The sequence below is a fragment of the Nicotiana attenuata genome, chromosome 3 (genome assembly GCF_001879085.1).
Source record: "Nicotiana attenuata strain UT chromosome 3, NIATTr2, whole genome shotgun sequence".
NCBI classification, from domain to species: Eukaryota; Viridiplantae; Streptophyta; class Magnoliopsida; order Solanales; family Solanaceae; genus Nicotiana; species Nicotiana attenuata.
The window spans coordinates 8,302,233-8,318,377 of record NC_031991.1 but is presented as its reverse complement, the minus strand read 5'-3'; the positions used below and the strand labels follow the sequence as shown (position 1 = coordinate 8,318,377).

The window sequence follows — 16,145 nt, the reverse complement described above, 5'->3', positions numbered from 1 at the left end:
GAGGGGAAAGGGGGAGGAGGAGGAAGTGTGTATGATATTAAGTTAGGGAAAAATATTTATGAACATATCATGGCTTTAATTAATGTTAGTTAATGAGGTTTTCTACGAACGAAAAAAAAAAGAGTTTTGAAATTTAGTGGACTTGAATATTGGGATTAGATAATATATGAAAGATAAGAGTTTGATGAAAATAATTTTCATTCTTGTTGTATATTAGGAAAAAAAGTTATTCCATCACTTAAAGTCATGTCTAATTTTACATGATAGGATAAAACAATAATAGTTTGTCACACATGTTTCTTCTATCAGGAAAGCTACCTCTCTATACTTTACACATGATGAAATATTTTGTAATGTAAAATTAATTGTAACAAGTCTTATCCAATCATACCATATCTTGTGATTATTAACAAAATATGACCTAGGAGTGGTAATATCATTTATTTTTTTAATTTCTTGATGAAATGCAAATAAGTCTCTATAAATAGCTACATTATAGATATTTATATAAACTTTAATTTGTTATTACAAGAAGTAATGAATTTATCGCTAGGTTTTCCCCTTCTAATACCCCAAAAGAATTAGACAATTCTCATTAGTGCAATGTACCTATTCTTCCTTATGGTCGGTTGTCGTCATGATATTGAAAAGATTTATGTTTTCTTCCTTATGGTCGGTTGTCGTCATGATTTATATTGAGAAGAGGCTGGTGGTTCGGAGACAGGCCCTTAAATCTAAGGGTTTCAAGTTAAGCAGGACTAAGACGGAATATATGGAGTGCAAGTTTAGTGTCGAGTTGCTGGAAGCGGGCATGGATGTGAGGCTTAGATCATAGGCCATCCCCAAGAGAGACAGTTTCAAGTACCTTGGGTCGATTATCCAGGAGGACGGGGAGATCCACGAGGACATCACGCACCGTATAGGAGTGGGATAGATGAAATGGAGGTTAGCATCTGGAGTCATGTGTGAGAAGAAAGTATCATCAATACTCAAAGGTAAGTTTTATAGAGCGGTGGTTAGACCAGCCATGTTGTATGGGGTAAAGTGTTCGCCGGTTAAAACTCACATATAGAGAAGATGAGAGTAGCAGAAATGAGGATGTTGAGGAGGATGTGCGGGCATACTAGGATGGATAAGATTAGAAATGATGTACGGGAGAAGGTAGGCGTGGCTCCTATAGATGGCAAGATGCAGGAAGCGAGGCCCAGATGGTTCGGGCATGTGCGGAGGAGAAGCCCTGCTGCCTCGGTTACATGTATGAGCGGTTGGCTTTGGCAGGTACGAGAAGAGGTAGAGAGCCGCCTAAGAAGTATTGGGGAGAGCTGATCAGGCAGGACATAGCGCAGCTTCCGATTTCTGAGGACATGGCCCTTGATAGGAAGGTGTGGAGGTCGAGCATTAGGGTTGAAAGTTAGGATGTAGTTGAGCATTTTTCTTTTTCGTACCGGGTGTGGCTAGTCTAATAGGGTGTCTTAGACTGTTAGAGGTTAATGTTGTGTTCACTCTATTCGTCCGTTTTTTTATAGAACTAGGCCTTATTTACTGGTTATTATTATTGCGTTTCATCTATTTTCTGGTTCTTATGATGTTGTTATTATTTCTATGGTTTCTGTTGATGGTACTGATATATTATCTCTTTCTGTCTTGTTCGTTTTCTTGACCCGATGGTCTATCGGAAACAGCCTCTCTACTCCATCAGGGTAGGGGTAAGGTCTACGCACACACTACCCTCCCCAAACCCCTCACCTGTGGGATTTTACTAGGTCGTTGTGGTTGTTGTTGTTGTTGTTGTTGTCTTTTCCCATTTGTAGTACTCCCCTCCGGTTCATAATAAGTGACATTTTGTTATTTGGCACACCCCTTATAAGATGCTAACTCCTAGAGAAAAAGGGTATTTTGATTATATTACCCTTAATTAAAGTTTGCATATTGTTAACTTGATACATTGAGATATGTAAATGAGGGTAAAATTTAAAAAAATAAAGTTAATTCCTTTTCGACTAGAACACTTATTTTGGACCAAAATAAAAGATAAAAATCCACTTATTATGGACAGGATGTACTTTTCATTACTCCCTCCGGTCCACAATAAGTGAACAATTTGCTTTTTTATTTTGGTCCAAAATAACTGTCCATTTATATAATCAAGAAAGAATTCAATTTGATTTTACAAAATTACCCTTATGTACATATCCCTAAAAAGTTTTCTTACTCCTCACATTAAATATTTAATTAAGGGTAGTTTAGTCATACTAGGTATTTTTGTATAGAATTTAGTATTTTCTTAATGGGCGTGTCAAAAACAAATTGATCACTTTTTGTGAATCGGAGGAAGTATTACTTTATGGTAAATCGCTGTTTTATTGCTAAAAATATTCTTATCTTTTAGATTTGTATTTTAATGATTCACCATGCTTTTCCGAAAAGCGCGTGAATTTTTGTGCTGAGATGGAATGCAATCTCTGCTGGTCCCCATTTAAGGTTTGACAAATCCTAACAAAAGAAACGAAGAGTAAGAAAATTAATTTTTAAAATTATTATAAAAAAAAATGAAGGTTAATTTTGTCTTTGGGAAGACGAGCCAGTTGCAACGTCTTTTTATTTAACTATGATTAGCAGTAAATATTCCTTGCGTATGTGAATCCAAAGAGTCCAATTGGTTTATAGTAGGGCTAATTATTACTCCCTTCTTTCCAATTTATGTGAACCTGTTTGACTGGGCATGGAGTTTAAGAAAAAATGAAGACTTCTTAGAATTTGTGGTCCTAAACAAGTCAAAAAGGGGCCCAGAGTATTTGTGTGGTTATAAAAGCTTCTCATTAAGGGCAGAATTGTAAGTTTAGGCTAAATTTTTACCAAATTTAGAAAGGGGTCATTCTTTTTGGAATGGACTAAAAAGAAAATAGGTTCACATAAACTGGAACAGAGCGAGTAGTAAGTCAAACAGGAAATGACGAAAAGGCCCTCATTCTGTTGTGGGCTATCTGCCTTACACCTGGCATGGCCACATGTGATGAGTTGGTTACTCCCTCTGGTCCATTTTAATTAATTTTTTGGTCTTATTTTTATGGTCCATAATATTTGACTTTTTTCAGATATCAAGTAGGAATTAGAGCCCGTTTGAACATAAGAATTTTTTTATTTTTTTCGAAAAAATTTCACTTATTTTCGAAATCAGTGTTTGGTCATAAATTTTCAATTTTCACTGAAGATGAATTTTGGAATTTTTCGAAAATTTGAAAAACTTCAAAAAGCTGTTTTTCAAAATTTTCACTCAGATCACTCACAAAACTTTAAAAACAACCCAAAAATTTATTCATGTCCAAACACATCTCTAATTTTCAAATATCACTTTCACTCGAAAAAATTTTCACTTTTTTTTTTGGAATTTTACAATTCTTATGTCCAAACGCACACTTATTTTTTTTTTCAAAGTTGCCCTTGAAGTTAAGAGTCTAATAGTTTTTATTATATTTTTAATGAATAAATTAAGGTTTTTATGTTTAATTAATGTTTAAAGGTGAATTCCTTAATATGTGTAAAAATAGCCAAAAAAATAATTAAAGTGGACTAGAGGAAGTATCATAAAAGGCTCTTTACACAAGTAGTGTTAAATTCCTGTTTAGTTTTCCTAACCCGTATATATTAATTATATTATATATTATATATTCGCTAGCTATTTTTTGTTTAACCAATTAGGTGAACGTTTATTTAGATTAAATCGTCTATCACTTAAACTGTGCAAATGCATGATTGGGTTTCTTGCTTTTGTAGGGGTTAATTAGGGGTATTCACTATCTAGCGAAAAATCGATCCAAACCGGAAATCGGACCAAACGATTAAAAATTGAAATTTTTTCTTAATTTGGTTTAGTTTTAAATTTTAAAAATCGTTAATATTTTGTTTGATTTTGATTCCAGTAAAAAAATAGAAAATAAAATAGCCAAATCAAACCAATAAATTATATGCATAAATTTTATAATTATTTATATATAGGATAATCATTTTTTTATAAATAATTATAATTTTTTATACCTTTTAATTATTATTTTGATTTTTGTCTACTTATTTCAGAAGCACTCCCTGTTTAGACTTAAGCTCATTTCTTAAAAGGAATTTTTACCGATATATATCACGTTATAAACTTATTTACACCTAATAGAAAGGTTATTACTTACCAAATATTGCCTGATATTTTTTACGAAATAAGGGTAGAGGCTAGGATAAAGATAAAGCATGACAGGCAAAATACTAATGTAATTGAAGGTTCATCTGTCTCTAAACCACAAAAAGGAAGGGCAAAGAAATTTCTATTAACGATGACTTCGAAGAAGTATTAATCGTCAAATAAAAAATAAAAAATAAAAAAAACAAGGTTGATGTTGTGGTTGTAACGACCCAATAGGTCATTTTGAGTATAACTTTCCATTTCGGCCCCGTTTGACCATGAGTTTTGCCAAAATAAATTTGGGATTTATTTTCAAAACTCATGTTTGGTCATAAATTTTGCCCATATTTTGATCAAATTCCAAATTTCAAATTCCAAAACCAGCTATTGAGCTGATTTTGGGCCAAAATCCCAAAACTTGGGAATTATATACATGTTTTTTCAAAATAAAGTTGGAAAATATATTTTGAAAACGTATGTCCAAGCACATTTTCATCTTCAAACCAAACTTCATCCAAATCAGATTTTTCAAAACAAATTTGGAATCTATCGCCAAAAGCTATCTTCGTGATTTGAAATCTTAGATATATTTATCTGATGATGTTTGAAAGAGAAATCTTGATTCTAGAGTTTATATGTTGTTGAAGTTGACCACGGTCAACATTCTTAATAAACGACTTCTAGTAGGTTCGTATGATGATTTTGGACTTGTACGTATGTTTGGTTGGGGCCCCGGGTGACCTAAGGCCGGCTCGTCGCTTCTTGTTGAGAGTTAGAAATTTGAACTTATGAACATTTGAAAATTTTTGAGTTTTGATGTTCGATTCTTGATTTTTGATGTAAAGAGTTTTTGAGCTGGTTCGTATAAGGTTTATATACTTGTTATGATCTTTGTACTATGGCCCAGGGGTTGAGTTCGGATTGGTTTCGTGCATTTTTAAAAGTGTTTGCTATTGTTGAACAAGTAGGGATCGCACTTGCGGTGATAAGGTGCGCATGTGTGATGGCGTCCCCGCGTGGGTTGTGTTGCATCTGCGTGAGGGAGGCAATGTCAGCTGAGGTCGCACCTGTGACGAGGAGGTACATAAGGATAATTTTGAAAAAATAAATTGAATTTTTTTTTATTATATAAATGGATACTTATTTTGGACCAAAATAAAAAAATAAATTGGTCACTTATTGTGGACCGGAAGGAGTATCATTGTATTGGCGTGTAGAAAAGTAGAGGCTACTATTATCTCAGAGGTCAATATGAAGATAAGGATATAAAGCACACGTGATCGAAAGAACACTGCCGTCTTGTCCAGTTTTACCAAATTTCTATCACATCAAACATTGATTACCACAATAAGAACAAAGCAATCACTTTGCCCTTAACAATGCACTGGTTCTTGGGACATTATTATTCTCCACCTTTAGTACTCAAACACTATCAGGTAAAGGTTTGCTAATATCATTATCGATCTATGATAAATGTTCTTTTTCTGAAAACATTTTTTGCTCTCCAACTAAAAAAGGGGCGGCCCGGTGCACAAGGCATCCCGTGTTCACGCATTTTCCGGGGAAGGACTGCACTTCCACCTTAATGCAAGCATTAGTGGCTGCTTTCACGGCTTGATCCTGTGAGCTATAGGTCACACTAAACAGCGAAAAACATCTTACGAAAATGACTTCTATCACACCAAACACATTCAAAAAAGTTTTGCATGGATAAAATTGAAACTATCATTAATACAGGGGAAGCTGAAACCTGCATTTTGAGGAAACAACCCTTCTTTGTTCTTGTCAGTGTATTACACATTGGCACATTCATACCGGGAAGGGTGAGCACTGAAAGTGAATGAGGAATAAGAATTTTTTATCGCTCTATTTAGTGAGGAGAATTTTGCGCAAATGGCGGTTCTCATACAAGAGAATCATTCCTCTATAAACAAATAAAAATGTAGTTTTTCCATGGTTGAATAAGCTGGGACAAAGGAACCAGAAGAACCAAGTTTACATATTAGCAGAACAAAACTGAGTTTTCACTGAGATACTTGAGAGCATTGACCCTAACAAACTCATAGCTGGAATGCATAGGGAAGAGTCAAAGCCTTCATTCAGCCTTATTGACCTTGCTCGTTTTCTTGAAGTTAAACAGACAATTGTGCAGAATCTTGTGATTCCATAAGACCTTAGAGATTTCTTGTCGTGATGTTTACTTGTTAGAGTGATTCTGCGCTGCTTTTGGAACTGTTAAGACATTGCAGGAATGTACAAAGGCAAATAGTAAGGCTAGCACGAGTATCGAATCTATCCATCCATGAAAAAGTTAAACTATACCAGAACAACAAAACTTGGTCATCCATCAAATTACCTTTGATGTTGTTCACCTCCCGGCTCCGATTCCCTTATTGCGATCAACCAGAAAGATTGCCGATCTGTTAACAGCTGCAGGCAATGATCAGTGACATCAATCTAATTGATCCATCAATAATTAAAAGAAAACAACCAAAAAAAATTGAAAAATAGGAAAACAAGGAAAAATTAAGGTAAACATAGAATGTAAAGCTTAGGAAACTAGTTTACTTGCCCAAAATTAAATATGAAAATTTATTAATGTTATAATATCCAACATAATTTTATTTTGAGAAAAAGTATGTGAGACATCTCAGGTTAATGAAATAACTATTTAACTCAATATAAATGAACTTGAATAAGGAAAAAAAATTTGGAAAACTTGTGTTTGACATGATTATACAGGCTTGCGTATTCCACTCTTTCATAAATATGAACATACTAATGCTATACGATATTAAGTAAAGAGTACAGCTGATTATCCCTGTATATGACCAATAACAGAACAATGCAAATCCCATGCAACTAACTGGAGGCCCCAGAAGAAAATGTGTAATGATAAAAATAGGGAACTTTCTTGTTTATAAAAGATGTCTTTTTTTCCTTTTTTCCTTTAATTAGTGCTCGTATAGGAATTATGCAGAAGAATAAAACACAACAACGTGACTGTAAAAAGAAGCTAGCAACAACAGAATGCATTTTTATTTTTCTGACTGCATTTTTGCTTGCGGATTGAAAGCAACATTCAGACATGAAAATATCTAATCCATGAAAATATAGCAAGTAATATTCCTGTTGCCAAGGATACAACTCTAGATTGGATTGGCATGTTGTGGATGAAGGTTCTGGTTTTATGTTTGATAATAAAAGGATATATAAATGAAAAAGAAAGCCTTTTATTGATTATAGTAGTCTTAGCAGGGGATCTCTTAGTTTTCTTTATTTGTATTTATCCTCACCTCTTCCTGCATTGATCAATGTGCACAGCATGCACGCAAAGTTGGCTTTGGGGCTTCGTGCTGCATGTCATATAGCTTAATACCTTGATCTGAAATGCACCTGCGTGATATTTACTGTCAAAATACACAGTGGAATGGATAGATACAAGAATGATAAAATAAGAGAACCATTTATGGGCAGAAAGGAAAATAAAACAGTGGAAAGAGAATGAAATGAAAACCATGCTAGAGTAAAGAGCATATTGGTGCCATAGCTTCACCATATACAGAATGGCAACTCAATAAAGAAGAAGAGGCAGAACAAGAGAGAGAGAGGGGGAAACGGAGAGAGAAGAAGAGGTACATTCATATCCGCAGCATACCCCAGCTACCCTTATCTAAATTCTAGTGCTATCTACAGTCTCTCCCTTATTTTTTTTGATGCATACTATGTAGATCTCCTTTATGGTTTCCTTAACTGTTCTTATCATTTTGACTTTTTACTGTGTTTTGATCTTTTGCTAAATACTATCTTCATAAATATCCAAGAATTCTAAGTTTTCGGTAGATGTATTTTTCCAGCCCAGTGTTTGGTCGTATTCAAAATGATAAACGGTTCTCTTGAATTCTGGTCAATCCTACAGTTATCTAGTTACTAGATTCATCAATTATGGAGTTGACTTAAAAAACAGAAAGAAAGAAAGAAGACTTACAAACTTATTGACGTCAATAAAAGTGGCAAATTACATTTTTTTTTTTGATAAGGTAAATATTTCATTAAATAAGTACCAAGAAGGTACACAAAATTACATGAAAGAAGGCTCCAGAATAGCCAGTTACAATAACATTCCAAGCATCTCAATAAAGTCTAAATATTGATCTACATTCTCCAAAATACTGCTCTTACACCAGAAATACAAATTATGCAGACAATTGTTCTTAATTCTAGAGATATGTCTTCTTTGTCCTTCAAAGCATCCCTTGTTTCTTTCCAGCCATAAAGTCCAAAAGATGCATAGAGGAATGGTATTCCAAAATTGTTGTTGTCTTTTAGCTATTTTTTGACTCTGCCAGCTCTCCAGCAAACTCCTAACATTGTGGGGCATTACCCAGGATACTCCACAGATATTCAAGAAAAGATCCCAACACTGCCTTGAGATTTCACAATGTAGAAGAAGGTGATTTGAAGTTTCCTGGTCTCTTTCACATAGATAACATCTATTACTTAGTGCAAACCCTCTTTTCTGCAGGTTATCTTGGGTCAAACAAGCTCCCATAGTAGCAATCCACCCGAAACATGCCACCTTTACAGGTGCTTTAGTCTTCCAGAGTATCTTCCATGGCCAACCAGATTCCCAGTGTCCTATCTGCTGTTGTAGTAAATTGTAACAACTCTTGACTGAGAACTTCTTATCCCTACTTGAAATCCAAATCAACGAATCCCTCTTGTTTTCTTCCACAGCAACAGCATCCAATTGCTGTAATAACTGACATATGTCATCCATCTCCCAATCATTTAGACCTCTTCTGCAATTAATTTGCCAACCAGTAGTAGAGTAAAATTCTGCAACAGTTCCCTTTTTGTTAGTTGAACAACTGAATAACGTTGGAAACTTGGAGCTCAAACATTCACTTCCCAACCACATATCAGTCCAAAACTTTATTCTACACCCATTACCCACTTCCAACCTTGTATAACAGTGAAAATCTTCCCACAACTTGCAGATGCTTCCCCACACACTTCCTTTTGTAGATCCTAACACTAGGTTAGGCCTCCACTCTTCTTTCTTCCCATATTTTGCATCCACCAATCTTTTCCAGAGCTTACTATCTTCATTACAATACCTCCACAACCATTTAATCAAAAGACTCTTGTTGTGTAACCTCAGATTCCTAACTCCCAGGCCTCCTCTTTTTTTGTCCCTCATTACTACTTGCCATTTAACCAAGTACATCTTTTTCTTTTCTGCATTTCCATCCCATAAAAAATTGTTCCTCATCGAATTTAATTTCTTTTCCACAGCCGAGGGAATCGGAAATAAGGACATCAAGTAAGTTAGAATTCCATCTAATACACTATTAATAGGAGTGAGTCTGCCCCCAAAGGATGGATATTGTTTCTTCCATGGAACCAGTTTATTTGCACATCTATCAAGAACTCCTTGCTAGATCCTCTGGTCATTCTTTTTCGCCCCCAAAGGAAGGCCTAAATATACAGTAGGGAAATCCTCCACTTTACATCCCAGTATATCAGCAATTTCTTTAACACTTGGCTCTGCATTTATGCCGAATACACTACTTTTTGCTAAATTAACTTTTAAACCAGTCACAGCTTCAAAGCACAACAATACCACTCTAAGATATAAAAATTGTTCTTTCTCAGCATCACACAAAAGTAAAGTATCATCAGCATATAAGATATGTGATATGACCAAGTTTTCCTCCCCAGTCCTTCCAATGTTTAGGCCTTTAATCCATCCAAAATCTTCAGCTCTTTTAATCATTCTACTCAGAATTGCCATCATCAACACAAAAAGATAAGGAGATAGGGGATCTCCCTGTCTGAATCCTCTCCGAGATTTAAAAAAACCTTGTGGACCTCCATTAATTAATATTGAAAATCTAACAGTTGACACACAGTACTTAATCCAGTTCACCCATTTCTCACCAAAATTCATTTGTCTCGGAACATTCAGCAAACATGACCAATTTACATGGTCATAGGCTTTCTCAAGATCAAGCTTGCAAGCCACACCCCTACCTCCTCTTTTGAACAAGTATTCCACACATTCATTGGCCACCAAAGCAGCATCAGCTATTTGTCTATCCTTTATGAATGCGTTCTGATTGGCTGAAATTAGTTTATCAATCACCAACTTGAGCCTTTCTGCCAACACCTTAGCAATTATCTTATAGATACTTCCCAGCAGGCTAATTGGTCTGTAGTCTTTTATCTCCATCGCCCCCTTTTTCTTAGGTATCAATGTAATGAAAGTAGAATTGAAGCTGTTTGCAAATGTACCTTCTTGATAGAAAAGTTCCACAGTATCTCAGATATCCTTCTTTACTGTACTCCAGCATTTCTGAAAGAAAGATAGATTAAAACCATCCGGGCCCGGTGCCTTGTCCCCTTTGCAGAGGTTAACAATCTTCTCTACCTCTTCCATAGTGAAAGGTCTCTGCAGCCAATCCCTTTCTTCATCGGACAGTTTGTTCAAATTTCCATCCATCCACACTGGTCTCCAAGCTTCAGTGTCTTTAAAAAGTTTCTCATAAAATCCCAGGATATGTTCTCTTATAATCTTCTCATCTTCCTCTAGCTCCCCATCGACCACTAATCTGTCAATGCTGTTATATCTTTTGTGAGCATTAGCTTGTTTGTGAAAAAATCTAGTATTTCTGTCACCTTTTTGGATCCATAGACACCTAGATTTTTGTCTCCAAGGAATTTCCTCATACTTAAAAATCTCCTCGAGCTCTTTTTTAATGGAACTTCTCTCTACCACCATCTGCTCTTCATTATGATTAAAGAGACCACCATGATCCAACTCTTCCAGTCTTGCCAAGGCCTTATTTTTTCTTTCTTCTAAATTTCCGAACACTTCTTTATTCCACTTTTTAATGTCAGTTTTCAGCAACCTCAACTTCTTTGCTAAGACAATATCTGGCTTGCCTTGAATATTATAAGACTTCCACCATTTATCAACCATGTCTGCAAATTGCGTGTGTTCAAACCACATATTCTCAAATTTGAAGTAGCCTTTCCCTTTTTTCCAGTCCCCACATTCCAAGAGAATAGGACAGTGATCTGAATTCACTCTAGGAAGAACTCTTTGCTTAATCAACTTAAACTGCTCATCCCACCCTTCTGATATTAAGAATCTATCCAACCTCGAGGCACACAGGTTACCGTCTCCTCTAAACCATGTGAAAGCACCCCCATGAAGTGGAAGATCAATCAGTGCAAATTACATTCTTTATCATCTATGATGACTCAATGGTTTCTGAAAAGTCAAACTCCAGAGATGCAAAATAGAGTGCTTTGAGCATGCTATTGATCACAAGTAGGGAGTTTTCCGTGAATGCTAAGCACCAAAATGAGCCCAAAATGCCGGAATTTAGTCTTCCACTTGGCAAAAGAAAAACATTATTCTCCTACGATCTGTACTTAGTCCTGGTACAAGGACAGACAAGAGAGGGTAGCTCAAGAGTAAATCACCCTCCACCTGGAACCACGGGGGTATCTAAGCGGGATTCCCGGGGTCACGTGAACCCATGCTCCTCTCCCAAGATCATGTATAGTAATGTTATGCTTAAAGTGTACACCCAAGCTCAAAGTATCATACGATGCAATGGTTATTGGGTGCACCTTTCTAAGTGAGGTTGGGAGTTAAATCTAATGTCTATCTTATTTTTTTTTCCTTTTTTTCTTTCTAGAATTTGGCGCACCCTCGAGAGATGGGCATGCCTGGAGTCATTTCTTGCGTATTACTTAAGTATTTTTTCTTATTTTTCCTTTCTTTGTTTGGTGTATGAATTTTCAAGTCTGACACATTGAGGAGTATAGATATATACGAAAAAAGTAAAGGTTGAACCTGTAAAATTATATCCTGGATTTACCTCTTCATAATAGTGCACCATCTTCCCAAAGTTTTGGATCCGCCTCTGCCTAGAACCTTACAGTTGTGGGTTCAAGTCAGCATATCAAAAAAGAAGTCCTAGTACAAGTAAGATGGTCCTTTGTTTACTTACCAATTATAAAGCAAGTGAGAGGTCAATGCTAAGAACAGTTCATAAAGAAGACGAAGAATTTTTTACCAGTATAGCAAAGCAAGTAAACACAGTTTCTCTCTCTTTTTTTTTTTTTTTTTAATAGGCAACAAGTAAAAGCAGTTAGAAGCTATTGTCATTGGAAAAGACAGACAAGGTGAAATCAAGACAGTGAACATTACGTGCAAACGTGAACATTCTTTACAAGCCTTAATCTAGTTGAATGGTGGATCATTAACCGGAATTACCTGGCTGCCTGCTCCTTTTTCGTTTAAGCACATTTAGAAATGGTACTCATCTTAACCTAAGCAGGAGATTGCTACTTTAAATAGACTTCAAGCTTCAACCTTTCCCTTGCCAATGTAGCCAGACGGAGCGACTAGGATATCTATCACTTAATCAGGATATATCTCTTTTTTCAGATCTTGCCAAACTTGAAGGCCTTTAGGATGAGGGTTTACATATGCCTTCATGAATAATTTCTCTGAGGAAGCTATGATAGTGCTCAAAGCCAACTTTGAATCCACTATTCCTTCATCTCTGAGCCAATTATACATTGAAAGCCTAAGCGTGATTCTTGGAATTGTGTAGTTGAGGTAAGATGGAAACGAAACTAAAGCAGACAGCGGATAACCCAATTTATTCACAAGGAAATCAATCTTTGCTTCAAGTACCTCTTTCCTTTGATTGAGTATTTGCGGATATATTTTCAGCACTGACGCAACATGCTTTGTATCCAAACCAGCATTTACCAAACAATCAAACCTCTCTTGGAGCTCCACCCCTTTTCCTCGAAATACTTTGAGAGCTTTCTCCATTTCGCTCGAGTTCTCAGCAAAACCCAAATCCAAAAGGAACTTAGTTTTCATCATTTTGGATCTTAGTTCCTCCTCAGCTATTGGCAATCGTTCAACTTTGGCTCCACGAACCAAATTCCTCAAAAATTCTGGATTCTCCTTGATCACACTACAAAGCCGCTTCTTCCCAGTATTCAGGATAGTCAACAGGCTGGTAGCTTTCTTCAAAACACACGACCCTAGCAATATAGGGTGAGCATGAACAATACTTCCTATCTCTAGGACAGACATCTCAATTTCAATCAAGAACTGGTAGCATTGCCGCATATTGAATACAAATTTCGTTACTGGAATTTGTGGGAAGTGTAGAAATACATCAAGTAATTCGGGCTTCTGAAAACCAAATTTCAACAAGAATCCAATTAGCGAAAATGTAGTACGTCCGGAACAATCAAACAGGAGACCAGGAATTTGACATATTAGTTTTCCTAATTGTTCATCAGTAAACCCCAACCTGTTGAAGAAGCACATGAGTTCGAATAACTGGTTCCAATTGAAGGAATTTCCATTCAACTGCTCCTCAATCCAACTGTATTCCACTCCCGCTCCCTTCAATTTCTCAACAACTTCAAAAAATTCAGTATGTACATTCCCAATCAAAAGATGCGGACTTGCACTAACAAGCTTAACTACAGCAGACTGATCTAGCCCAACACCGTGAAAAGAACGAAGTTTCGAGTCCAGCTCTCCAGGATCATATCTAAAAACTTCTTGAGCTTCAGCAAAAATCCTTCCTATCTTATTTCGCGAAATACCATAATTACACAAGACGTGATAGCTATCGAGCAACCTCTGATCATCATTCAAGAACATCAAATCTCTGGGAAGGAATGCCAAGTACTGAGAAGGTCTCAGACCAATGCTCTCAAAGAATGGTTCAAATTCATTGATTGGATGGTATCGCAAGAATCGAGTTAAAGAATGACGAATATCAGTCTCACTATCCACTCTTTCTAACAACTTGGAAAGGAAAAAGGGTGAGTTTTTACTCATGTGTTCAGCATCCATAAACTGCAAACTTCTTGTGGAATGCAAGTACTCTAACAAAGCAGCTTGTGCTTCTTTCCTCACTGCACGAGGTAAATGACATTCTTCTTCTAATTTAGATTTAGCAGACTTTTTAGTTGCATAAAACCTAACCTTTTCAGCAATGTGGAACGACCCACTTGCCCAAAGAATCGATTTTGATGATTTAGAATGGTTAAAAACAAAATCAAAAGAAACCCATTTGAGAATTAATGGAGTTCTCAGTTTCTGTAGTTGGTTCATGGCTAATGGTATCTGGTTTTTATGCAGTAAAGCATGGACACAGAACAAGAAAAAAGCTTATTGAAGAAATGCCTTACCTTGAGACCTGTGGGATATTGGCTTTGGATTCTGAGGGGAAAGGGGTTTTGAGCTTTGACAACAATGACGTATGCTGATTCTATAGCAAGGTGAAAGCCATTCGAGGAGCCCAAGGTTGAAGACTTGAGAGGTGTCAAAGCAGAACTTCAGGAAGAGAAGTGGTTTTTCTGGCCAAAATCCAAAAGGGTTTTAGGATTGGCAGGGTAATGTGGTAGTTTTAAAACAAAAATCCGGTCATTTTGTCAATTTGCAAAAACTATCTCTTGGGGGTGGTTAGGTTACAACGTACAAGGATAAGTAGGTATTTTTTTTATTTCCATTAATTATTAAGATTATTTTTATTATAATTGTGGTATTATCTTATACAATACTCATGCGGGATAACTATTCTGAGATTATTAGTTCCGAAATAAAATAATAAAATGATATATTTGCCCTTCTCCACTCTTCTAAAAAAATCTTTTTAAGAAAGTAAAGGTTAAAATTGGAAATAAAAATTTATTCAAGTTTATCTAGCGTAAAAACAAACATATATTTTTGTATTATACGCTATATGTTTAGTACCAATATAAAGTATATTTATTAAATAATTCTTCATTACTTAATCCTCATATTATAATCCTCTCTTTTTTTTTTACAAAACAACCGAGTCATGATTTTATTGCCACTTGTGAGGGAATTACATTTGAAGAAGCAGGGCTAGACCTGGCCTTCTTGAGTACATTTGTAGTCTGGGCCAACCAAACTATTAATTAAGCAAAAAGATTCAGAAATCTAAGCGAAGTGGCAAAAAAATTGATATTTCAAGGTGGTTCGAAATTGAGTGCAACATGCTTTCTCTTCTTTGACTCGTATAGATAGAAATTGCCATCTATCAGTATTCACCAAACCTTTAATTCGTTGGGAGTGTATTGTACTGGTTGTTGTACGTACATCTTAAGCGATATGGCTTAAAGATGCCAACTTGTAAGAAACTCTATTGGCTTCTCTAAAGCAATGTCTAGTTATGATGCCATTATTGCCAATCAGACTTCTTATCTCCTTTACGGCCCTTCAATTCTCCGGGGAGTGTGCCAAATATTCTTGATGTAATTTTGCAGAAGGAGTGAGTCAGTTTCTCCAATAACTAAATTGTAGCCCTTTTGGATGCACCATTTAAGACCATACAAGAGAGCAGATGCTTCAGCCCAGTTGCTTGTGCCTTGTCCCACTGGTAGAATGAAAGCCATAATGAACCTGCCACCTTCATCCCTAACTATTACTCCTCCTCCACATGTTCCATTAATACCTGATCCATCAGTGTTGACTTGGACAAACTAGATTGGAGGTCTGATCCATTTTACTAGAATAGTAGTAGATGATTCAGTTAGCTTGAGCTCCATGAGTCTACACATGTCTTCCCAGTTGTCAGGAATAGGAATTCTAGCAAAGTGTGATCTAGTAAGTTAGCAGATATTGAAGGTGATCAGTGATGTGGACCTATTGATCGCTGAAGTTTCATTTTCATACTTATAGTCGCATCTAGAACTCCAAAGCTCCCATAGAATGATGGGAGGCATAATATTTAGCACATAGTTTTCTACGGAGTTTTTATACTTGAAATTCCAACAGTTAAAAAGAAGATTCCTCAAGGTTGTGTTCCTATATTGGATTCTCATGCCGCCAACAAAGAATTGCCATACCTGCATTGTATAGAAACCAGAGTAAAAAAGATGGTCAATTTATTCT

At 36.0% G+C, this 16,145-nt stretch overlaps 1 protein-coding gene across 4 annotated transcripts; it reads right to left on the bottom strand.

Annotated features, from left to right (window-relative positions):
• On the bottom strand, nucleotides 5,924-14,602 carry LOC109223275 (transcription termination factor MTEF18, mitochondrial-like). Of its 4 annotated transcripts, none has more exons than XM_019387521.1 (5): nucleotides 12,462-14,602; nucleotides 12,064-12,161; nucleotides 7,465-7,564; nucleotides 6,525-6,598; nucleotides 5,924-6,400 (listed from the first exon to the last, which is right to left on the bottom strand). In XM_019387521.1, exon 1 carries the CDS (start codon nucleotides 14,337-14,339, stop codon nucleotides 12,609-12,611), a length of 1,731 nt encoding a protein of 576 aa, XP_019243066.1. In that variant the 5' UTR covers nucleotides 14,340-14,602; the 3' UTR covers nucleotides 5,924-6,400; nucleotides 6,525-6,598; nucleotides 7,465-7,564; nucleotides 12,064-12,161; nucleotides 12,462-12,608. The 4 variants fall into 4 exon arrangements, with proteins under 4 accessions (XP_019243066.1, XP_019243064.1, XP_019243065.1 ...); XM_019387519.1 differs by having other exon boundaries at nucleotides 12,064-12,119; XM_019387520.1 differs by having other exon boundaries at nucleotides 12,064-12,112.